Below are 25,884 nucleotides of genomic sequence, written 5' to 3' on the forward strand. Positions count from 1 at the left end.
TGCACATTTTTCACCCTGAACTTTGCTTTTCTTAAATTTATTTTGGATTTTTTTTCCCCCTACCTTAAATACAATCATGTAAGTGGTTTTCAAATATGTGTAATGCAAACTTGAATACGTAGTAGCAGTAAATTTGTAGCTTCTACAGATTTGTATCTACATGTTAAATGTAGATGGACAAGAGTAGCTATGCTAAGTATCACTCCTATTTTATTTCTTATCCAAGTTATCTTGTTGTATACCTATCAGCTGTAATATTCATCTAATTCCCCAGGGAATACTGAAAGGTTCAGTGAATCTTAATCCTTTATTTGACACTCGCTCAGTTCTTAACTTTCTCTTCCAGTATTTCTCTGTGTGACTGTGCTGCTCACTTCCCTGGAAAATGTGGTGAGAAGGGGAAGTTAGTGGGAGTGAGTAGCAGTTGGATTTAAGTACCAGGCTCCTTTCAGTCAAAGAGACTCGATAAAAGAGGCAGTGAGGCATGCTGAAGGGCAGGGAGTGATCTGCTGGCTTCTTCTACCTGAGAGGAAACACAGGAAACATAGGACACACACACACACACACACCATACCAATGGGCTGTCAAGTGCAGCCTAGAGAGGCTGCGAGTGGGGCAATCACAATGAGGCCCTGGGGATACAGCGTGACCTCTAGGAGTCTATAATTCAAAAAGGGGTTAGTCTATCATTCACAAAGTCTCTAAACAGATTCACAGGGGCAAGACAGGCAGTTCATTATTGCTAAGGAAAGAGAACGAGGGGTGGAGGGTGAAGGACAAGGGGAAAGGAGATGAAGAGGGGAGAAGAAAAGGAAAAGAGACTTCCATAGTGAATAAGAGCAGCAGAATAAACTTTAATGTCTACATTAACAGCAACAAGAAAACAACAAACAATATAGAGGGCAGAAGTCACGTCTATTGGGACTACAGGTTCTTGAGGACCTGTGTAATAGAAAAAACACAACAAAAAAACAGTAGATAGTCTTTCACGGTTAATGCAAAAATACATTTTCAAACATCATCATATGGCTTTTCCTCGTGAAGGTCTGTGGCCACCAGTCCCCTCCAGGAGTTCACCTGTTCACAGTCTATGTAATGGGACTTTTTGCTTAAAGTTTTACTGTTTTTGCCCTGATGGTCCAACTATAGGACTACTACAGTATGATGCACCGGTCAGCCAGTTAGCCTGCTGATAACAACATTGCAGACTGTTATATTTGGATAATTATAATGCTGTGTAGAGTAAATGTAACTTTCCACTTTGCAAGTGACTTTATAATCTTTTTCTCACAGATTTACGAGAGCACAGTTTTGGTTCTCAGCTGTCATGTTTAGGCTTGGTAACTCATAGGTATGCGCATGTAAGAACAACACACACACATACAAATTGTGTATAACAAACATCATGAACAGCTGTTATTATTAGTAACCGGCCAATAGAACTCGGTGTCGATATGTCCATTTTTTGAACGAGGGCTGGCCTAGCCCAAGAACAATTTAATGTAAACTTTATAGTGTTCGTGGCTCATTCTTACTGAATTCCTGGGAGAATTATGTTATTCTGAGACCACCAACTTTACCTGTAACCAAAAATAAAGGCCGGTATTGAGTCCTTACTTTATCTCCAGTGTGTGTTTACTCTTACGCTTCCAATCTACAAACCAGAGAGACTTTTAAAAGACCATTGTTTTTTCTTACTCATAATATAAATATAGCCTTGCATCTAAACATTCGATACTTATAGTACTCTGAAATAATAACCTAAAAAACCCACAACACTAAACAATAAAACAAGCAGGAAAAAACAAAATAAAAAATACAATATAAAACATAACACAATGTTCTGTTATTGTGCCTTGCCTCCTGCTCTACATACCTAACAGAATAAGATGTAACCACAATAACGAATGCATTAATAAGCCGCCCAGTGAATATCCAGCATACATTTCCATTTGCTCCATTTGAATGACCTACGTGTTTCTTTTGTCATAACACTTTAACTCCATTGCTTTCCTATTCTGGAATTATGTTTATCTTTTCAAACGCTTAGAGAAGTCAATTACTGACAATCATTCACTCAGACTGCCTTGCAACAATGCAGCTCCACTACAAATCAAAGCCTGTTAAATGACGCCACTCTTTTGATGCTGAATTTCAACCATTTGTAATTCTTTGGGAAGCTTTCGGCACATTTGATTAGGAGATTAGAAAAAAAGCATAAAATAAGAAAAGCGGCTTTGTGGGGTGTTTACAGATTTTAAACTGTCTTTGCTGACAGAGGGCAGGGTGTGTGGTCGAGGTCTTCAAGTGCTACTTCACACTCTCACTCGCATGTTTGGCTGGATTGGAACGCTGATCTGCTTAGATTAGTGGCCTTATAAAAAAATCTTTTCTGTGGTCCCACATTTTAAAGCTGGTATACTCTGTTTTGTCCACTACGAACCTGCATTGAACTTCTTATGTCATTCGAAAGGAATTCCGAAAAACTTGGCTGGCATGTTAGGGTAGAATAAAGCATCAAACCACCACTTTGACCAGAATTAACTGGTGACTCACGCCAGCCTTCCCATGACCCAGTAGCACCGGGTCCTGACCCACTGTGTGGTCTGATCAGATGACCTCAATTTGCACTTCAGATTCAAAGCAAAAATGGACGATCACAGAAAGTCTTCTCATAAAGAAAAGTGGCAATTTCCAAATCCTTATAAGCTGAAATCAGCTTCATAAAGTACTGTAGAGCTGATGGGCAGCGGGTGGTCATTCTGATTCTGTTAATAAATGCTCCAATCAGGAAGGTAAATTCACCACATCCTAATTTACATCTAGATACTTCTTTTGTCACACAACACACACTAATATGCCTTTGACGGGAGTATTCAGATCACTTTCTTAGAAAAAAAGTACCAGTACATCAATGTATGTTACTTTATGAGTAAATACAGTACAGTGATTAAAAAAAAAAAGACAGGATGAGCCCAAGTTGGTGCACAGACTGAATATAAAGATGGCAAACATGACAGCTCCCCACTAGTGAGTCCAAAACATCTCTATCGCCCTCTGGTGGCGGGCTGCAGTATACAGTCATGGAAAAAAATATTAGACCACACTTGTTTTCTTTAATTTATTGTTCATTTTAATGCCTGGTACAACTAAAGGTTTGTTTGCACAAATAAAACAATAACAACAAACAATAGCTGATAAGAGTTTAATTTAAGAGCTGATATCTAGCCATTTTCCACAGTTTTCTTGTTAATGATTTTGGTTATTATCAAGTCAACCATGGAGAATGGCTGGATATCAGCTCTTAAATTAAACTAAAGTCAAGTAAAACTAAACTGAAAAAGCGGCAATGTAAATACTGGTGAACATAATTAATTCCATCAATTCTAACTTGCACATTTATATTCATGCACTGTACATGTTATTATAGTCAGTAAATAACACTGACACTACAACACTTTGTGATGATGTTTCAGGTCTGAACAGATAAATAACAAAAAAAAATACAAAAAGGCATATATAATGTGTGCATTTTTTTTTTGTTTTCACTGTGTCTCAGGATTAGCTGCAGTGCCTTGAATGATGTCTCTGATTCGTTGTGTGTCTGCCTGCAGCGCTTCATTGTGAGGGTCAATCTTGAGAGCAGCTTGATAGTCTTGTAGCCCTGAGAAAACAGGTCACAGGCAGATCAGCTGACAGCACAGAGTTGGTGGATATGGTCTAGCTAGTTACTCTACCATTAAATCTCAAAGTTGTGAGTCTATCATGAATGAATGAATGAATGAATGAATGAATGCTTTATTTCGGTTAAAAACATTAAAATAAAATAAAATCATGTTTTTACAAAAGAATCCATAAGACAGCAACCGAAAAAGGAATAGGCTTACATTAACGGAATAATTCACATCGTCACAAAACACATGATAGCTCAAACTGAAAAATCAAATTCAATCAAATTTCATTGTAACCCTTGATAATTTTAGACTTTAAAATCTTCTTGAAAACTAACATAGAATTACATATCTTTATTTCATCATTTAGTCCATTCCATAATTTTACACCCAAAACTGACACACATCTGTACTTGAGATTAGTTCTGACTTTGTGAGTTTCAAACATTAGCAACCCCCTTAAGTTATAAATCCCCTGTCTTAATTTAAATTTACATGTTTACCACTTGAAGCATAATTTCTAATGTTTTTGAATATACAATGTCCTGAATTTTTAATGTGTGTGATTTTATAAAAAGCTGATTTGTAGAATCACGGTATCCAACTTAATTTATTATCCCAATAGTTAATCATTAAAACCAAGACAAAGTATACAGTAACAGTAATGAAAAAGGTACTGTTGCTGTTCAGACCTTCTGCATAGAGTTGTAGCTGGCAGAGGGCAAATCCTCGGCGGACACTGGCTCTGGCTCTGGCAGCTGCATTGGCGGCAACTGGGGGAGTCAACAGATCAAGTGCCTGCAGAGAAAGATGCAGGCAGATATTTATTCCACACATCCAACACTCATATTGTTGTTTTTGTAGTTCATCTACATTTTACTATTCCATCACTGTTATGTAGTCATATTATTTTCTCTATGTTAATTTTGTGTTCTTTATAATATTGTGAAATTTTAACATTATTTAGGTAGAGGCTTCAATTAAGCCCATTTGGGCTTTCTGTCTCTCCCTGCACCATACTTTATGTTGCTGTTTTTTTCACCTTTCTTACATATGCATGTGCAGACAGACCTCAAAGGGGACTTGAGCACCTACCCTTTTGTTTTCCTGAGCGAAAATGTGCCATTTTTCTGGGATATTTTTTAAATAAATGCAGACATGCAAGTCCTGTTTGTGCACAGCCTGCCTTGTCAAATAGATTATTGAATATTGATTGCATCAAAATATCAGGTTGTGAGTAGGCCTACGTCCTGCCCTCCCTCCTGCTGTGGTGCCAAACACTATGTAGGCACCAAGCTTTTCTGTCTATCTATATAGATCAGGGAGGGGCGACTTAAATGCTGGAGGGGCCACAATTTTTCATCGACACTACCACAGGGCCAAATATAGGAACTTGCACTTAACCAGATATGATGAAACTGCAATTTTAAATATGTTAACAGTGCAGTAACTTAACATTTTCATGCTCAAATGCATGTTTAACAGTATAAATAGGAATACAAAAGGTTTGAAGAAAATACAAAATAACCACTGACTGTGATGTCTTTTTTTTCAGTGTAAGAACAGCAGACCAACATTAATTGCAATAAGTTATTTTGTGCATTTTTACACTGCACTTTTAAGATTTCATGCTCAAATGCATGTAGTTGTACTGGGGACCACACGTATGCGGCCCCCTAGCCTCCAGTTGCCCATCCCTGATATAGAGTATATATACTGCAGTTGGGGGAAAAATCGATACAGCATAGTATCGCCATATATTGCCTGGCGATATTATATCGATTCATGGCCACCAAGTATCGATATTTAGCGTTCTGTCAGTATTTTTGGCCTAATTTTTTTCCAGAGGCCGTAGCAGGCTCATTTTTATGAATATACTGGAGATACTGGTATCATATGAAACTAGAAGATTTAAGGAATCTATAACTAATATATATCATGTCGGGATGTTGTCAAAATAACGCTTTAAAGTTAGGCTTTTTTATGTAACATTCAAAAAAAATTCAGAGTAGTGAAGCTTAAAGTTGAGGAAAGTTTGATAAAATGCTGCAGTTGTTGTCATCCATACATGTTTGATATCAGTTCAGTTCAGTTTGACTGAATACTTTGTTGGTCAGTCTGTGGGTTTGACTCTCATTGTGGAGAAATAAAAATACTGAAGTCAGATGAATAGACTGAGAAGTTTCTCTTATTTGACAAAAAAAATCTCGATTTAATTTAATTTTGTAGATCGTATCATGGGGCCCCTGCTGATTCCCACCTCTAACGGTGAGTGATAGCACATACCTGAGAGGAATCCTCGATGGCCTTGTGGAGATTTTTTAACTTCAGATGACAAGCAGCCCTGTTTGAATACAGAGCTGGGATCTTTGTGTTGAGCCTGATAGCCAGGCTGTAGGCATTCACTGCACCCAGGTAGTCCCCAGTTGCAAAACATTTGCTAAACGAAAGAGTCAGAGTCAGTCAGTGATACCATGATTTAGAATAAAATAGGTATTAATAAATAGTTTTAACAGAAGACTTCACTTACTCTCCTTTGTCCTTTAACCAGTCAGGGTTCCTCTCCTCCTCTTTCAAATCTGTAAGCTCTTCAACATCTGCTTTTGATGAACGCCTGGCTTCAGCTTGTTTCTCAAGCCACTAATTGGTTAGAATACAAAAAGTGCAATGTAAGTGCTTCAAATACTACTCAATATAAGTGGTATCAGCAAGAAGACTGTATTATAAAAGAGGGTGTGTTCAAGTTCAACACAAAACTTTGACTAAACAAATTGTATTTTCTGGTATGTTTTATATTTAAAAAGTAATCTTCATAATTAAAACGTTATCTTTGATCATAATAGATGCATAATAATATTTTACTGGTCTGTTCAATCTTGTTTGTCCAGTACTGCATCAGTAAGCACACAGACATGAAAGAGAAAATGACATTGAGTAATCTATCTGCATTAATAATGACTAATTTATTTATGTGCCAATAATTGATGTAAAGAAGCCATGTACATGTAAGTTATGCTGAAACTGTTAAAAAGTGTAACAATTAAAATGCAAATTTACATTTGTTGCACTGTTGTGTTGACTGACTGTGTAACTTTTCCCGATTGCCTGTTTGGTTTTCTATTTGATATATTTATTGACCATTACATATAGTGAATCATCCAGGGTTATCTTTGTTAAACCCTTATTTTGACAGTTCATATGCAAATCTGCACCAGTGGTGGAAAGTCACTTAGTACATTAACTCAAGTACTGTACTTAGTATCATTTTGAGGTACTTTTACTTTAATTGAGTATTTTCATTTTATGTAACTTTTAACTTTTACTCTACTACATTTTTATGCAAATATTGTACTTTTTACTCCACTACTTTAGCTGACAGCTTTAGTTACTTTTCACGTCAATATTTAACATAAAAACAACATGATACATTTTTTAATGAAATCTTACAACAGTATATTAAGTAGTTTAAATGAGCCCTATCTGGACAACAGGAAAATGCTGCTTACATAAATGCATCAATACTAACAATCCAACAATATATTTTTAATATATAAAACAATCTGAGTGGGTCCATTCTGCATAATGACTACTTTTACTTTTCATACTTTAAGTACATTTGGATGCTGATACTTTTGTACTTTTACTGCAGTGAGTTTTGAATGTAGGACTTTTAATTTCAGTAATTTCACAGTGTGGTATTCGTACTTTTTCCACCTCTGCTCTGCACAGATCTGCCACTGCTCCCTGGCTCACTGCAGCTCTGTGTGCAGGTGTTGCCTGGTAGAGGTGGCAGTGTCAGCAGCACCGAGGTCTGTGACCGTGACAGTGTTATAGATTCAGGTTCATAAAATGTACCCGAATGCATGTTATGTTGCATATCTGTTTTCAAATGCACAGACCTCTAGCATTTCAGTGGACAGAATTCCTTCATTTCCTAACAAGACTTTTATTGTGAAACATTGTGGAAAATTCAGTAACTTGTCATTCAAGTGTGACTATAAGTCCTGATAGTATTAGTCACTATATGCAGACGAGTTTAATGCTCAGATTCTACATTTGTCTATTTCATCCTTCTTTTGGAATTACTTTGTTGATGCTGATCTTTTTAGACTCCACAAATTAACTATGAGTGAGGCAAAAAAAACAAGTCTTGAATGTAATGTCTTTCTGCCTATATCTAGTGTTAAATTATTTTTTTCACATTATGCTCACTGTTGTACAACAACAGGGGAAAACCCTGAAAGGACATCAGAAAATCTCACCTCGTTCTCCTCTGGTACTCGTGATTCCCTGAGGGCTGTCGGGAAAACTCGCGGGGTAAATGTGACTTGAATGTTTCCACCAAGTCTCGGAGCAGGCAGGAACACTTGTTTTCTCTTACTCTTAGCCTCAACGATGCCTCCTTGATCTAAATGCAGGAAAATATTCATTAACATACCAAAAGCATCTACTATAGGAGCAAATTTGATTACAAAGAAAACTACTTACGCAGTTTGACCTCTTTACCATCTGAACATCCGTTTTTCTGCATCCCTGTCATCGCTTTCTGTTTGTTGTGATTGTCTCTCTGACTTTGGAGTTTTAGTTTAGCTTCTTCCTCCGCTTTTTGTTTCTGTCTCAGTTGCCATGCTGCCAATTCTGCTGTGGTTTTCTCTTGCTCATCACTCTTCATTTTCTGGATACAGTCTCTTTCCTTCTTTTCAAGCTGGAATTGAGTAAAACAAACTAAATATAAGTCATTGCAGTTGGTCATTTTTGACACTAAAAATGATGAGTAAATTGTTGTGTCACTGAGTATGTATGTTACCTTCATCATTGTCTCCAGTGTATATTTTTTCACTGCATGCCGTCTTTCCGCCTTGGACCTGGACTCTGAAGAAAGCTTTTCCTGGTATTCCAACAGAGCCCTTTCTCTGACCTCCTTCTTTTTTTCTTTATCATCTGTTATCAATGAATGAGTCAATTTTATTTAAAGCTTTAGGACATTTTAATCAAGCAGACAATAAAGCATTACATCCGATAGAGAGTTTGCTGATCTCTATCCAACTATTTCAGAGCCTAACTTTGAGGTGCCCAACCTATGACAGGCCAAGTGCAGCCCAGCACCGTAGTTTATATGGCCTACAAGTTAGTATGGGTCCAAGTCAGTACCAGTGGTGCTGGGAACCTTTTTAAAATCTCTCTAATTGTTAATATTATTGTCATTCGGGGTCCAAGCCCAAAAAAGGCAAAGCAGTATGGATCCCAGTACCAGCAGTGCTGAGAACCTTACTGAAAGAGTTGACTATTATTATTATTATTATTGATATTGCATGATGGCAAAGGTTAAGGTTCAGTTAAATTTCGGAAGTCAGGTAGATGCTCTTACATGAAGTTATCATCAGGTGCTTCCATACTTTATTGGTCCTCTTTTGCAAACTGATGACTGCAACTCCGTTTCCAACCTTTGCTGTACTTCTGTCATCATCAACAGGTTCAAACAGGAAGGCTTCAAACAAATATGGAGGGAAATGCACCTGTGCAGAAAATAAAGAGGAAGACATTTTATAATGTATTCAGAGAGATATATATAACCCCCCTTTTTTTTTTTAAAAAAGGTTGCTCTTAGCCAGTGGTGAAGTGTAACTAAGTACATAGTATTTAGTCAAGTGCTGTACTTAAGTACAATCTGGAGGTACTTCTACTTTACTTGAGTACTTCCATTTTAAGTAACTTTATACTTCTACTCCACTACATTTTGAGGGAAATATTGTACTTTTTACTCCACTACATTTAGCTGACAGCTTTAGTTACTTTTCATGTCAAAATGTAGCATAAAAAACATGATACATTTTAAGTAATTAGCTATTTTTATAAATGAAACCTCTTAACAGTATATTAAGTAGTTAAATGAGCACTATCTTTTTTAAAATTAAAATGCTGCTTACATAAATCCATAAATAATAATAATAAAATATTATATTTGGAATATATTTAAAAATCTGAGTTGGGTCATTCTGCATTAAGTTGTTGAATACTTTTACTTTTGATACTTTAAGTACATTTTGATGCTGATACTTGCATACTTTTACTTAAGTTTTTGATAAAGGACTTTTACTTGTACTCGAGTAATTCTGCAGTGTGATATTAGTACTTTTACTTAAGTAATGGACCTGAATACTTCTTCCACTACTGCTCTTAGCTAAATTTGCTAAAACTTATACAACATTGGCTAGGCATTCTAAAAGCAACCAGGGATGGAACGGTACGTTAGTTCAGTTAAAAAATGTTGAAATGCTATTGAAAACTTGAATAGCGTGTGTAGTCTGTGAATAGCTCAACCTTTAACCAAAGGTAGCACAGAGTTTGCTGTTGTAGGCTTACTTTACCTTGAGGTATTCGTCAGTAGACAGGATGTCCACTTTACAGTCTTTCGCTCCTTTTAACGGCACACAGATGCAAACTGTCGAGTCTGTCTGTGTCCAAGAGTAGTCTGTGACTATCAACGGCATTTTTCCGCCACAGCTATCTTTTCGTGATTGTGTCAGCAGCGACGTAGAACCAGCGGTTAAAAGGAAATGTTCAAACTAACAAAAGGTGAAGAGTAGGAAAGAGCAACAACTGCTATGGTCGCATAGCGTCCTGTTGCTATGGTGACCAGAAGTCGTGCTGCCTTCAAAGTTATCGGAAATATGAGAGTTGTAACTAATATCAGTACAATATCGTCACCCTGTTAAAATAATCGCCTACTATTTTTTTCAAGTTTTGCAGGAAACACAAAAAAAACCTCAAAAAGGATGTAACAAAGGATGGCTATTGGCATAATAATAACACTGTGTGCAACTTATGTAACTTAAGAGAAATAAATGACTCATTTCATGACAAGTATCATGAGCATTAATGTTACTTCAAAGAGTCATTAATGTTCATGACACATCCCATGTCATGTTTATGACACGGTCGTCACTCTTATGTAGACACCTTCAAAATAAAGTGCTACCATATCTTGCCACAAAGGCATGTTCAAAAAATTGCCTAAGTCACATTTTTAAAATGTGGGTCTTAAATGGGTAAAATCACATGATCTGAGGATGTAGGCGATTTTACCATATGGCCGGCGTCATGAGGAGATGATTTAGGCAAAAAAAAGTTTTCAGCAAAAAATGACTTAGGCGATTATTTTAACGGTGTGACGATATAATACATTCCACTTGGAAAGTTAAGGTGACATTTCTCGGTTTTGTCTACTGACAGTTGTTACACGCAGTGGTGGAAGAAGTATTCAGATCCCTTACCTAAGTAAAAGTACCAATAGCACACTGCGAAATTACTACACTAAAAGTAAAAGTCCTATACTCAGAACTTACTTAAGTAAAATTACAAAAGACATTAGCATCAAAATGTACTTGAAGTATCAACTTCTGGAACATAAATTTGCAATGCAAGTGATAACTTTTTCAAATCTTTGAACAAGAGGTTTTGACTGTGTTATGAGGACTATATTTTGGGTATTTTGACTATATTTATACTTCCGTTCTCCAGACAAATCTTTAACACAAGAACAAATATTTCTTTCCAACTTTAAATTAAAAGAAGTCTCATTGAGCACCAGCATTACCGGTCATTCATTATTTCAGTAAATACAGCTATAACTCTCTCTATGTACTCCTTGTGCTTTAAAGTAGGGGCAATATATATATATATATATATATATATATATATTTCCATGCTGTTTAATTTCTTAATTATTCAGTCTGTATCAAAGTGCCTATCCAAGCACAACAATTAGTGGAGGTTTACTTTCTATCACAATCTAAATCCTGGTTCCTCTCCTCAGTGGGGTTGCACAATTAATTTGGACTACAACTACAACAAATATGCACTTACATCCTTCAACCGGAATAGCTGAAGAAGTTTATGCAGATGGCTGTCCAGACCCTCGTAGAACTTATTGATGCCCATCGACATTAGCCTGGTGAATTCCTTGACGATCTATGGGGAGAAGTAACGTTACAGTTTTAGTTCAAGTTAAAAGTCACCTAAATTTTCTAATTTCAGTACTACAACAAACATGTGACATACAACAGGGACCTGTTAGTCTTAAGGTGCGTATTACATTAGTATTAACTTCAACGATCTGTCTCTTCAAACTGTCCTAACCTTATTAATGTTTAAATCAGACTGATATGTCATCCTTTGTTATGTTGTCATGATAATTCATACATGCTAAGAAATTTTCAACAAATCAGTATACACTTTTTACCCATTTAAGTAGCTAAATATGTAATTCATATCAGTTTAAGCAATATTTAATATCATAATTTTTAAATTTACTTGTGTTAGTCAATATAGAGCAAGTTATTGCTTGCATCTGTTGATTGGAAAAAGATGAAATATTTCCATGTTTTTATGTTCCGGGTCATATCAAAAGTCATCAAATTTCAGGTATAAGGTGAATAAAATGAGTTGAGGATAATTTTTTACTGTTCTCAAATGAAAAAATGGATCATGCTTCACCCACAAGATTATTTAAAGGTTAACGAAAAAATTAACACATTCTACCTGTCTTTCAGTAAAAAGGGCAGGCCATCTGATTCTCACTTCGGCCACAGGTGGCTCCTCTTCAATGATCTCCTTTCTTCTCAGTGCGTATGTGGCGTTCATTGCATCATCGATGTAGGCCAGATTTGGGCTTGTTTTTCTCAACTCCTGGACCATCTTTTCTCTTTTTTCTTCAAGACTTCTGCTGTCTCTTCCCTGGGGGAGATCTGGAAGAAAATTTGTTTCAGACCGTCTAGGTTTCTTTACTTTGTTTCTCTTTCCTCGTGTGTCCCCAGCACCTCTTTTCTCAGAATTGACCTCCAGTTCTCGACAGCCGACACCTTTCAACTTCTGTCTGTAATTGCCCATCTTGAACTTTAAACTGTGTTTCCATCCATACCATCCAGATGTGGAGCCAGGTTCTGTAAGGCAAGGGTGTTTTTCAACAAGTGCCTTGGCTACACACCCAAAATGTTCAAGAGTTGGGTAGGTCATGAAAGAATACATCGTTTCAGCAAGTTTGAGCAGAATCTCAGACTTCATGTCTCTGGAAATGGACAGAAGTGCTCCACTTTGTCTAAAAACGTTGTAGAACCTGATAATGTAATAAATTCCCGTTAATGTAATAACCCCGTTAATGTAATAAAAATCTGCACTTGAGTCCAGTGAAAATGTAATTAAACCTGATAATGTAATAACTTCCCAATAATGTAATAAAGTGCATTTCCCAATAATGTTATACACTTTTAACCAATAATGTAATAAAGTATTACATTAATGGGAGGTTATTACGTTATCAGGTTAGCCTTCATTTCGCAAGTCCTGATAATGTAATAACTTCCCGATAATGTAATAAAGTGCAGCAGACCACCCATTACTTGAGTTCAAGTGGTGATACTGTGTAGGCAACTCTAGCTCAAGAGCTCTAGCGCCACCAACAGGTCAAAGTTGAATGTTTATTAACTTTTGACCCGTTCATCCGTTTTTCACAAACGAGGTATCCATGACACACGAATGCATTCAACAGCTTCTTGAAATCTAAAGGTGCTTGGCCGTGACAACCAATCAAACTTAATGGCTATGTCGCCAAACAGGAAGTTAGCCCATTTCTCAGCAACCCTTTAACATATCTTAACCAAACTTGGTACATAGAGTCATGACGTCATCCTGGGAACACCTAAACAATTTGGTGAACTTTGACATCTAGGGGGCGGTGCAATATCGAAAATGTGTTTTAACTCCTATATCTTCACATAAGTGGATTGCAAACTTATTTTTCAATGTCTCGTGATATTGCCAGACCTCTCCAAATAGCTCCAAAACTATTTTGCACATCAGAATTTGGCTGCCATTCTGATCTTTGAGCATCCTGGTGTTAAACTTTAACTCTTATTGACATTAAACCGGCTTAGAACCTAGGAAAAAAACCTGGTCTCAACCAGCCTTGGTGCCATCCACTATACATGCCCCTTCATCATTGCTTGCAGCTTTTATACATTTTTGGAATGGATTATTTTGTATTTCAAACTATATGTAACTACTTGTGCCTAGTGCTTTCAGAACATTTTCACATAATCAACAGCAATATTAGGCTACAGAGCACTGCTCAAACAGTGCAGTAGCACTTTACTTTTTACTAAGTACATGGGTTGGATACATTGTATTAGGGACCCTGTAAAATAAAGTGTTACCAACTGTGTTCTGAGCTCGTTAAATATCACTGGCAAATAGCAGTGGACTCCAAATGCAACAATTTTGTATTTGTTCAGTTAATTTCAACACATAACAAAAGCAACCTATCCAGAAAAGCAACCTCATTTTAGAGCCACCATTTTAGAACTTCTTTATGGTTGATGTCTTCATCATGGCTATTTTGAACATGGATTTGAACTTTCTTTTGGCATTGAACTGGTGTATAATCCATAAACCAATAGCAAATAGACAATGTAATATCGTTATTGAATGTGAATATTATATGACATAACTTCACTAACCAAAGCCTCATTTGCCCTCCATGTTTTAGTAGATAGACTAATTGAAGTAAATATAGAATATAAAATACATTTATAATAAAACAAGGGACTTTATACACTGGACAGCTATCGATGAGCCTTTGGTACCAGCATGTAGTTAGAAAAACTATGTAGGTAATGCAATACTTGTAATGTAATACTATATTTTTGATTATTCGTATTAGTAGTAATAACATATTACTGGAGATGATTAAAGACAATAATAGTAGTAATAATAATAACAACTAGAAACAACTAGAGTGGATGCAATATACTGGCTAAAATGTTGCAATGTTGCTGAGCTCACTGAGCTAGCTGCTTCATTTGAAACACAAGCATCAAGGACATATAAGGAGAGACCTTTGACCTTCATCATCAAATCAATTAATCTTTAAGTCCCTACAAACACTCATACCAAATTTAAAGCACTTGCACCAATGCATTCTGGAGATACTGCACTCAAGATTATCATGGCTGTCAGAGAGCCAAATGGTTTTGAATTTGAAAAAGCTGTTTGACACATTTGTTCAACTTGGTCTGAAGATCATATGCCAAGTTTCATGAAGATTGGACACAATATGTGGCCCCCTAGATGTCAAAGGTCACCAGATGTTTTGGGTGTCCCCAGGATGATGTCATGAGTCATATGATGATGTCATGATGTCATATGTACCAAGTTTGGTTAAGATATGCTAAAGGGTTACTGAGAAATGGGCTTACTTCCTGTTTGGCGACCTCACCATCAAGTTTGATTGGCTGTCACAGCCAAGTGCCTTTGAATTTCAAGAAGATGTTGAATGCATTTGTGTGTCATGGTCTGAAGATCATCTGGGCCAAGATTAGAGAAGATAAGACAAAATTTGTGATAAGAGAGGCCTTTTAAAGGTTTCTGATCAAATCAAAGATGGCGGAAAATCCAATATGGCTGAAAACCCCCATTGAGGATGCATTGAGTTCGGATTGGCCCAAGGGTTCCAGTGATATCTCGTTTGTGAAAAACGGATGAACGGTTAAGTTAATAAACATTCAACTTTGACCTGTTGGTGGCGCTAGAGCTCTTGAGCTAGAGTTGCCTACACAGCATCACCACTTGAACCCAAGTAATGGGTGGTCTGCTGCACTTTATTACATTATCGGGAAGTTATTACATTATCAGGACTTGTGAAATAAAGGCTAACCTGATAACGTAATAACCTCCCATTTATGTAATACTTTATTACATTATTGGTTAAAAGTGTATTACATTATTGGGAAATGCACTTTATTACATTATTGGGAAGTTATTACATTATCAGGTTTTATTACATTTTCACTGGACTCAAGTGCAGATTTTTATTACATTAACGGGGTTATTACATTAACGGGGTTATTACATTAACGGGAATTTATTACATTATCAGGTTCTACAATCCTTAAAATGTGACTGCGTTCCTTGCAGGAAGATAACATTTTCCTTACATCCTTTGCAAAACTGAAATGCTTCCTAACATTTCACAATGTCTATTAATCTTTTAAACTACAAAGAAATGAAAGGACAAACTGTAACAACAAGACAATCTTAACATTGTAAAATGAAAACAAAAGACTTCAGGAAGTTATCTAGTAATATAGTAATATAGTCATTTGTGAAATGAAATCATAGAAGATACAGTTCCAATTAAATGTAATCCTGTTGGTTTCTTCTGTTTCTGTATAAAAGGCAGTGTAATAGTAAATATAGGTGGTGGTGGTGAGGTCTTAGGCCGTTCTGACACCTGAAGGCCATGTTTATAAAACTTTGTGGTACAAAGAGTTGCTACTGGTGTCTAAATTCTAAGAAAATTATTAGAATGATGATATTTTAAAAGAATTTCCCCTAAAAATGAAGACTGGATTCTGATAAAGATAAAATGTATTTACAAAACATCTAAGCCCTGAGGAGAGCTCCATGTTAGAGCAGGCGGGAGTACTTTTAAAAGGCTCAAGAAAAAAAAAGATGTAGCGACAAAGAGGTCAGAGAAATTCTGAAGTACAGTGAGTTAAAAAACTCCCACAGATTAGATCATGCAGGAATAAGGCTTGAATTCAATCTCATTAAGGATGAGCTCACATCTCCCACCCAACACAATCATGCTTTAATTCCAGAAATGAAAGTGATCACATCTTTGACATTTGTAAAAAAAAAAAAAAAAAAGCTTTGATAACGTTATATAATACTAATTGTATTATATAACAGATTGCATATCGAAGTCATCACAGCTTTTTTATTTTTATTTACAAATGTTTTATTGCCTCACTTGCTAATAATTTTCTTTTTTCATTTTAGAGATGAAATTCTGAGAGACAAATTAGTTTTTTGTGTATTTTTAGATGGCAAAAAAGTGCAGCAATTAAGATGCCATGAGCATGATTATAGATGGTGATTCAAAGGACATGGAGATGTTAAAGGGAAGATAATGATGATGGTGATGTTATGGAAATGGATTAACTTCCATTAATGCATGACTTCTTTCCTTTTTATTTATGTTTTATTTTAATATTTCATCAAATGTAAATACTAAGTAAATGCTTAGATATACATTTTCTGGCTAGTATCAAATGGCATTACAAGGCTAGCTTATATAATTCAATTACTGTATTAAATCAATCAAGATGCAACAATTTTTCTTTTATCTTCTTCTCTTCTCTGTTTGAAAAGACAGTAACCTGCTGGACTTTGAGATCTTGCTGACTACAGAGACAAAGTATGACAGTCTTCATCTAAAAATGCAAATAAATTATATCATATTATTAAAGGGTAATGTGGTAATGGAGAGCTGAGGATGACATGTGTTACACGGTGCAGTTGCCTTTTGCTCCCCAGTTCAACTGCTGAGTCAGCTGAAAAGGTGGGGGGAGACATTGAGATCACTTTTACTTCCTCACCCCCTAAGCCTGTCCCAGGGGTCAGCAACCTTTACTAACAAAAGCCATTGTTGGCCACAAAAAAAGAGAAAAAATGTCGGAATGAAGTCACAAACCTTAAATTTAGCCTCTAATGAACAACAACGCACTACCAACATTAGTAATAGGTCATAATGACTATTTATTAATATGTTTTTGTCAGAACGCAGCAAGGACCCAAGTGCAAATGAGAGGAAGTAATTTTGAAAGCCAGTCTAGTGTTAGAAAAATCTGTGATTCTGTCTCTGTTGTCTGTCTCTGTGTGACGAACATCACTATCTATGCATACGTAATTCACAAGATGTGTGTGTGTGTGTGTGCCCTCTATGTGCATGCAAAATGCTTTGATACAATGATCATGTGCTAATATTGTTTTTAAACTATGATTAAACTAAATAAATGTACTGCATCTGCTTAAACTTCCTCTGCCCTATTTAGAGTAAGATTCTATAATCACAAAAATATATATTTTATGTTTTATTATTTTGTTGCAAAATCTGTGTCTCCAATAATATCTCTGCAAGTTCTATCAAGGCAGGAGTTTGTTTGAAAATTTGTTACAGGTCAGGTCACAGACATGGTGTGCTGAGCAGAAAGGATAACTGTCTTCTCTGCCTGGTGACATGACGCGTCCATGTATGCAATAAACTGACAAATCAACGGATTGAAAGGAGTTACTTCTGAGGAGTTCCACCTACATTTTTCTATTAAACCTCTGTTAGGATATAAAAAAGGGTTCATGGAAAGTAGACTGTGTCCATACCTCATGAACTGACCAGCCTAATGTTATGTCAGGGACGTGTGGATTGAACCCTGAGACTCTGTAAACTGCACATTTCTTGACGTTTTGTAATAAAATTAAGTAAAACTGAGAACTCGGACGTCTCCTGCTCATCATTTCCCCATCTTACAGTCGGCGCAGATAAATAGGTGAGGATTTTGTGTTGGAGTCAGATAATTTAATTTTAAAGGTTTCCTCAATGCAGTTCTCAACACTAGCTAGAGAAACTCAGAACTAGACTTGAAGTTGGCCAAATGTAGAGGTTAAGGCATCAGGCTGTATACTGGTAAGGTATGATGCACATTTTAGTTGACTAAAATGTAAAAAAAAAAAATAATTAAAAATGCCATATATAAGCTACACATTTTTACAGTTGAAGAATACAAATTGGATTGGGTCGACACCAATGATAAATGACAATGTAAATGTAGAAATAAATTAATTTCATATAATTTGTTTGTCACAGCCAAAGGGAGCCACTGAAGATTGCCTGAAGAGCCCCATGTGGCCCCATGTGGAGGAAGACATTTTATAATGTATACAGAGATATATACAACCCCCCTTTAAAAAAAAGGTTGCACTTAGCCAGTGGTGAAGTGTAACTAAGTACATTTACTCAAGTACTGTGCTTAAGTACAATTTTGAGGTACTTGTACTTTACTTCAGTATTTCCATTCATGTAACTTTAAACTTCTACTCACTTCTACTTTATAGCCATATATTGTACTACATTTAGCTGCCACCACTGCACAGAACTTCAAATACAGTCGTGGAAAAATTATTAGACCATTGTTTTTTTTTTTCCATTTCTTGTTCATTTTAATGCCTGGTACAACTAAAAGTACATTTGTTTGGACAAATATAATGATAACAACAAAAATAGCTCATAGAGTTTAGCTTAAGAGCTGATATACCCAATCAAATGTACCTGTAGTTGTACCAGGCATGGGTGATCTAGGGAGCAAGGGTGGTCTAATCATTTTTTCCATGACCGTAGTCCACTGAACAGTGTCCACCTTTTCTGTTGCTGCAAAGTGCATGTGAGCTTTTCATACACCAAGGGGCAGTGTTGATTTGTGCTTTGCAGAGAAAAGAAAATGGGGAAAAAAAGAGATGCTGCCTGGCATATTGTCAACGAGAGAATGTCACTATATATATGTAATGTAAACCTAATCGTTGCTTCTCACATCTTGGGTCGTTCTTCACCACATGAAAATTGTTTTCTTGGTTTCATTGTATGTATTTTAAACCTGTAGTCTGTCAAGCACCAACGTGCTATTGTTTTGCTGCCGCCATTAATACCAGCTCTCCACTTCACCTGATTGGTTGATAGAATTGTCGAAATATCGCCTACTTTGAGTCGACGTATTTCATTGGTCGTGGCTCTGGTTTTGCGTTAAGTGAACAACGAAGATTGGTCAAAGCAAGTAGTAATCAAGTTTAGCGATGCCCTAGAAGCCCCTCCTACTTCTGCTTCTATTGGCTGAGAGGGCATCCTGCGACGGATAGTCACTGGTGATTGGTTAAAAATACGTCAGTCACGATTCTACGAAACGCCATTGGTTGTTGGTGCAGTGCAGTATTAACTTTTTTGTTTTTTTCCCCCCAAAACCAGCCAGACAGGCACAGGCGGACGTATACTCTTCAGCTGTTGTCTCAGGAATATAATGTTTTTATCAACGAAGCCGACACTTTACGTACTGTGGATTTAACTTTACACCTACAAGTATTACAACTGTGAGTAAAATAACCTTCATTTGTTGGCATTTAGCATGCAGTAGTCAGACGGAGACAGTGTACCTATCTCAACTAACGTTAACGTTACATGTCAGACATGAGCTCACTTCACGTTAGTGTTTTAACAGTTAATGACCACATCAGAACATCGTATATAGTTTAATGACTCCGCTCAACGTCGTTATATTGAGCAACATGTATTTGTGTCTCTACAGATGTTTTACAGGCTGCTGTAAGACAAGTAACATTAGTTAAGTTAAAGTGCTTTGGTATGCCATTCATCAACACTGAAGTTTGTGAACAGCAGTGCTAACGTTTCCGGTTCCGTTTATTTCGGTCAATACATGCCATTAAAAGAGAAGTAACAAACCAGATTGATCAAAGTAAACAATAAGTAAACAGAGAAAGAAAATTGACAATAGACATTTGGACCGAAAAGGCGTAGGCTGAAGCATAGCTTATTACGCCAACCCTGTTACAACTCAAGTTAATTTAAAATTTAAAAATGTACAATCTGTCATTTATTAATAAAATAAAATAAGCAGTCAAAAAAGAGAGAAGAGAAAGAAGCTGCTTGGTTTTCTTCTTCTTCTTCCCTTCCCTTTCATCTTCCATTCCTTCCTCTTCTCCTTTCCCTTCTTCCTCCTTTCTTCCATCTTCCTTAAAAAAGAAGAAAAAAGACAATCAAACATACAGAACAAAACAAAACAAAAATAGCAGCAGCATAGCACGTGTCACCACTCATTACTGCTCAACCTCTTTTACTCTAACTGTTATGTAGTTGTTGCTGAACTTGTTTCTTGTTTTTTTTTGGAGATACGGAGTGCTCTATCTAAAGGCACACCGTGTAACGTTAATATCAATTCAGTTTATTTACCACACTCATGTCCAAAAGCCACACAAGACAGGACAGATAAAAACAAACAAAACAAGACAAGCAAACAAACAAGAAAGAAAATAATAATAATAATAATACAAGAATTAAAATACATAGACATTTAAGCCAATGTACTCACTGTCTGGATGTGTACCTGGAGCAGCTCACAAAGGGATCTGAGAGTTCCACCATGATACTGTTGGTGTACGTTGCAGAAACTTAAACATCAGATTTCCTAAAAGTGCTTTCAGTTTGCTAACTCCTACAGATACTAACTGACTAGCACTCCCTCCTCTGGGAACCTTGAGTAAAATTATCATTGCATCATTGTTAGCAATTTGTAACTTGTGCATGCTGGATATTTTTTATATATCGACAGTGTGGCTAGTTAACATTTTCAGCCCTAACCTGAACCATACGCTGGTGTTGCTGTTTAAATCAGCAAGTTATCCATTAGCTTGTAAGCTAAATACTGCTAGCTAACACATAATCGCTGGACCACCTTTTCAAATTAAAACCTATTCATTGTATAACAAAGGCTTGTCAGTGCAAGCCATTGTATCAATGAAAAGCAATGTTGGGCCATTTAATTCTGTCATTCATGGCAGGTCACCCTGTGTGGGTTTAACCTGTTTCTTTGCCTTCTTTAGTGGCATTTTTTGTTAATGTAACGTTACTCTTGCCGATAAAGCCTAGCTGGCTGGCTAATCTTTTTAAATTGTTGAAATTACTTTCATACAGATGATCCTAAGCATGTTTTGTGAATTCATAGGTCGTATTACCACGATTTTGCCATGTAACATGCAAGAAAAACACTGTGCCTACTGTGTCAGTGAAGGTGAATGAGTGCAAACAAATGCATTCTCTTGGCTGTATTTACACTTGGTATTTTTACTGGAGCACATCTAGCAGTGAACTGTATGACACTAAGGCCATACCTCAGTAAAGCATCAAGCGTTGAGGTGCATTGCAATATTGATTTTTAAGAAAATCAAAGTATGTATGCCATAACCTCTGAAGCCATTACTTTATGCCATTAACGTTATAGAGCCAGAGAGCCTTAACTGCTTCTTTCCTTCACTCTCCTAATAGAGTATACTTTGTCAACACAAACAGGTTTACAGGCACACTGTTTATCTTCTCCACTTTCCTCCTTCCAGCTATTTTTAGCTAAATCTAGAAGAGTAATAAACACAATCCTTCCATATCATAGAGACGGAGGACTGATCATGGAACCGAATTCTGTATGTAGCTATATCAACTGTACAAAGACAATGCAGTTTATGTTCAAACTGATACATTTGTGGTTTAGGTAAATATACACTCTGAATTCTGAATTTGATCTATTCTTTTTTTATTTGGGTTTCACACATTGCCCCAATTTTTATGGAACCGATTTAATTCATATATATAGCCAAATAACAGATTTGCCTCGAAGGGCTTTACAGTCTGTACAGCATACAACATCCTAATGTTACATAAGGAAAAACTACAAGGGAGCGATGTCCGGTGAGAAAAACAGTTTCTATGTCTGGTGGTTTAATTGTACATTGTTTTGTAGAGCTTGTTGGTGGAAAGGAGTTGGTACAGGCTATGTCCTGGTCTGTGATTATGCTTTCTGCCCGTTTCAGGGCTCTAGATGTGTAAAAGTTCTGCAGGGTGGGTGGAAGGACACCAATAATTTCCCCAGCTGTCCTTACTGTTCAGTGCAGTTGTTTTGTGGCTCTTCTGAACCAAACCAAGCACAGGACGGATTCAATGACTGCAGTGAAGAACTGCCTAAAAAAACTCCTTGGGCAACAAGCTACCTCAAAAGCTGTACGAAGTACTTTCTTTGCTGGGCCTTTTTGAGGATGGACTCAATGTTGGTATCCCACTTCAGGTCCTGGGAAATGGTAGTTCTCGAGAACCTGTTGGATACTGTGAGCAGGACCAGAGTTGAGGCCTGTCTCCTAAAGTCCACTGTCATCTTCACAGTCTTAAATGTGTTGAGCTCCAAGCATTTAACCTCCCACCGATATGCAGACTTGTCACCATCTTGGATGAGTCTGATAGTGGTGAAGTCTTTAGAGGGAGTAGAGGAATGGCAAGAGGACCTTGAGTTTACCAGAAGTGAGTTCCCAGGGGATAGAGTAAGCTGGCAGAGCTTGGAGGAGAGGATTCTTGAAATGATGGTATTGAACGAGGTCCACAAAGAAATTATTGAACATCAGTCAAGGTGTTGCATTTTAAAATGCAGGCCCACACTGACTGCAAACTGTGTGCTCGGTAGACAAACTTTAGGCAGTTTAGCAGGTGTCCTGTGGCGTTCCTCAGGCAGCCCAACACCAGCACTTCAAAGGACTTCATAAAATTTGATGCATCAAATTTCAGCAATAATTGTTTCATAATTGCATCATAGCCCTCTGATTTATACTCAAATCATATTGTGAGGAACCTAGAGATTAAAAGCTGTGTGTATGCGGCCTACCACTGACATTCTCGATCATTTTGCTGTTCATAATAGCAGGACCACACAGTTTAAGGACTTCAGTGCCACAGGCTACATGTTTTGGTCTTCTGTTGAGCCTCAGCATCAGTGTTGCAAAGATCCATGAGAACGTGGTCTTAAGTGCACTTTGAGCCATTTACCACTCAGATATGTGTTCACTAAAAATATACTCTCTCCTCGTATCAGACATCTCAGCATGCTTTGGGTCTAGTATACCATGTCCTTATTTATTAATGAAGTGCAGCAGCTTTTACTCCAGACATTCTGCTGTTACACTCTCCCCTTTTTAATAGTTTTCATTGGTATTTTTGCAAAAGTTTAACAAACCAGGGAGAGATTAAAGTTTAATATTTTCACAGAGCTGTCTGCCCACAGTTTTAGGATGTTACATTGACTTCTGAGACTACAAAAACGGCATTTTGCCACAGAAGATGCATGCTTTGGTTCCTATGAGGACTGCTGGTCCCAACAAGATCTGTGCATTCCGGAAAAAGGTCCCCATAAGGTAACAAAAACATGCACATACTGAGTGGCCATGGGCAACAAGTCCAGTGGTGCAGCTATGCTAGTTGTGGGTAAACAAGCTTTGGCCTACTGACTACCAGTCCCTTTACAAGGCCACAGTCTATTCAGCAGCTCTGTTGATATTCCACTGGTGAGCTGTGCTACTGCAAGACAGGATTGTGAGAGTGTGTGTGTTGTAGGAGAGGTATGGCACTAGATTTGTAGAAATCATAATACGAGAGTGTTGGTATTTTTACCGGCAAGGGTGTGTTCAAATCATTCAGAGGGAGTTGAAGGATAGGCTAGCATTATCTCTAGTTATCTCTAGTTCTAAATGTAGCTAAACATTACCTACATAGCTACTTGAGAGTACAAGAGAGCTATTCTATATTGCTTGTTTCAACACTTTATTGCATGGTGTGAAATGCTGACTGATGATCTGGTGTGGGTCACTCTTTAGGTTAAACATGTGTGGGGAAAATACAAAAAAAGTGAGTAGGCGGTGCTTTGTACTTGATGTTCTTGTAGAGGTTATCTTTGCATGATTACATTATTAATGCACAGCACAGCACTGCCTTCAGCCCCTCATCCCCCTGCTGCTTTATGATATGTATTGCTACATACAGTGCAGTGATCTGTTTGTGTTCATTAGTCCTGTGTAGCTGTCCGGGGATGCAGAGCCCCCCTCACCTCCTGACTGTCAGTGCCTGTGCCTGGGTCAGCAGCCTCTGTCACCGTAAGTTAGCCTGCAAGCCCTTCAGTATTCCTTTGGTTCAGTCATCTCTGCCTGCCCCCTCCCACCAAAGTCTCTCATATAATATTTCTCTCCTTCTGATGCTATGCCTTTCCACATCCAAGCTTCTTTCCCCAATGGTGCCAATCTGGCTACTTGCCACTCTAGCGAAGGCCATAAATCTGCCACTGATGGCCCTGTAGAGCTGGTCATCAAGGACACGATTTCAACTGTCAATTCACGTCACAAGCTGTTTTGTTAACATTTTACCCGTCATGTTACTTATTAAATTGGTACATTATCAGAAAAATATTCAACAAAAGGTTTAATCATTTAAATCATTTATAAAGCACAATTCTGAAACTGTACTGGTTTCATCTTGCTCCCAGTCTGTGTTGCAAATGGTTGTAATACATTTGGGTTTTGTGCTGTTAGATGGACAAATCAATATATTTGATGATGTCATCCTGGGCTCTGAGAAGCTGTGATGGGCATGTTTCAGTATTGGCTAACATTTTATAAACCTTAGTAAAACCATAATGCTTATTTTGTTTTGCATGTGAGCTTTTACTCCTTGAAAGACGACTGGAGCATGATCCCTCTCAGGTGACTTGATGTGCATCTGATATAAACACAATAAAACTTGTGACAATACAAAACAATTATGTGACTTCAAGCCTCTTTGATTCAACTACAATTTAAGTGTGTTCAGCTCAGATTTGTTCATAAAATGTATTAGTTTGGAGTAAATCATTTCTTTTTTTTTACTGTAAGGATTTCAAAACATGAATCAGAAATGCACCCAAAAAATGAGCCACATCAGCTCTAGTAAATGTGTGTTGACACGCTGGCTAACCTTTGGCCAGTTCTCAAGGAGAATAAACTTTGAACTGAAATGCTGCTGTCTGGTTATTGCTTACGCAAGTTTCTGGGTCAGTGTCATCCAAATAAGATATTTTTAATTTAACTATTTGGGCACAGATCGTTGTAACTAAAAGCGTGGGGTTGCTTACAACATGCCAACAAAAGGACTGTTCAGTGGGATTGGTCTTTTTTATTGTTTCTAGACTATGAGACTAAGCTTCAAAAGATAAAGACAGACAGCACAACCTTATGTGGTGTTTATTTTATCGCAATACTTGTGCAACCGAAGATGTACAGTACCACAATGTGTTAATGCGTGTCAAATTAGTGTTTCAGACTGGTATTTATGTTGCGATCACCAGCAGTTAATCTGCAATAGCTGCATCATTTGCTTCATCCCACCTGTTTTCCATATAGCTGTTGTTGTGTTTTACTTCCCTGCATGGATTTTTGTCTCCTATGCCCTCACTTTTGTTACTTAAAACTGCATGAGACCCTGATTCCAGTTTAATAATTTATGGTGCCTGCAAGAATGCATACACTACTGTTGGCTGTCATGTTTACCAGGAAGTATAGCTGTGTCTTGTGTCAGCACATCCAAGGCTCCAATCAGTTGTACTGATACTGTGATGGCAGTACAGTTCTTTGTTTGATGCAGTTTGAATGTGGGTGAATCTAGGGCTGGGCGATATGGCAAAATAAATGATGACGATATATTTTTTCATATCGTCCGATCTCTATTATTATCACGAAACTAGAGATGAGTTCAAGA

At 37.2% G+C, this 25,884-nt stretch overlaps 2 protein-coding genes across 2 annotated transcripts in view; one reads left to right on the plus strand and one right to left on the minus strand.

The window, feature by feature from the left end:
• Positions 1 to 3,355: 3,355 nt before the first annotated feature.
• dnaaf4 (dynein axonemal assembly factor 4) lies at positions 3,356 to 10,388 on the minus strand. Its single transcript, XM_059335899.1, has 9 exons — positions 10,040 to 10,388; positions 9,040 to 9,187; positions 8,479 to 8,612; positions 8,160 to 8,376; positions 7,934 to 8,079; positions 6,202 to 6,311; positions 5,958 to 6,111; positions 4,364 to 4,469; positions 3,356 to 3,664 (listed from the first exon to the last, which is right to left on the minus strand). The coding sequence occupies exons 1-9, from the start codon at positions 10,160 to 10,162 to the stop codon at positions 3,546 to 3,548; spliced, it is 1,257 nt and encodes a 418-aa protein (XP_059191882.1). The 5' UTR covers positions 10,163 to 10,388; the 3' UTR covers positions 3,356 to 3,545.
• Positions 10,389 to 19,507: 9,119 nt separating this feature from the next.
• Positions 19,508 to 25,884, plus strand: part of enc2 (ectodermal-neural cortex 2) — a 33,781-nt gene continuing 27,404 nt past the window's right edge. Inside the window, exon 1 of the mRNA XM_059335897.1 lies at positions 19,508 to 19,643. The gene's annotated coding sequence lies outside the window, so the exon portion shown is untranslated. The remainder of the gene's footprint in view (positions 19,644 to 25,884) is intronic.

The sequence above is a fragment of the Centropristis striata genome, chromosome 6 (genome assembly GCF_030273125.1).
Source record: "Centropristis striata isolate RG_2023a ecotype Rhode Island chromosome 6, C.striata_1.0, whole genome shotgun sequence".
Taxonomy (NCBI): domain Eukaryota; kingdom Metazoa; phylum Chordata; class Actinopteri; order Perciformes; family Serranidae; genus Centropristis; species Centropristis striata.

What these genes read in the sequence shown, in the direction of transcription:
- dnaaf4 (XM_059335899.1), bottom strand. Translation starts at nt 10,162, where the DNA reads ATGCCGTTGATAGTCACAGACTACTCTTGGACACAGACAGACTCGACA. An exon ending in TGGTAAAGAGGTCAAACTGC is followed by an intron (nt 8,080 to 8,159) that starts GTAAGTAGTTTT and finishes TCCTGCATTTAG; the next exon opens with ATCAAGGAGGCATCGTTGAG. An exon ending in TGGTTAAAGGACAAAGGAGA is followed by an intron (nt 6,112 to 6,201) that starts GTAAGTGAAGTC and finishes TCTTTCGTTTAG; the next exon opens with CAAATGTTTTGCAACTGGGG.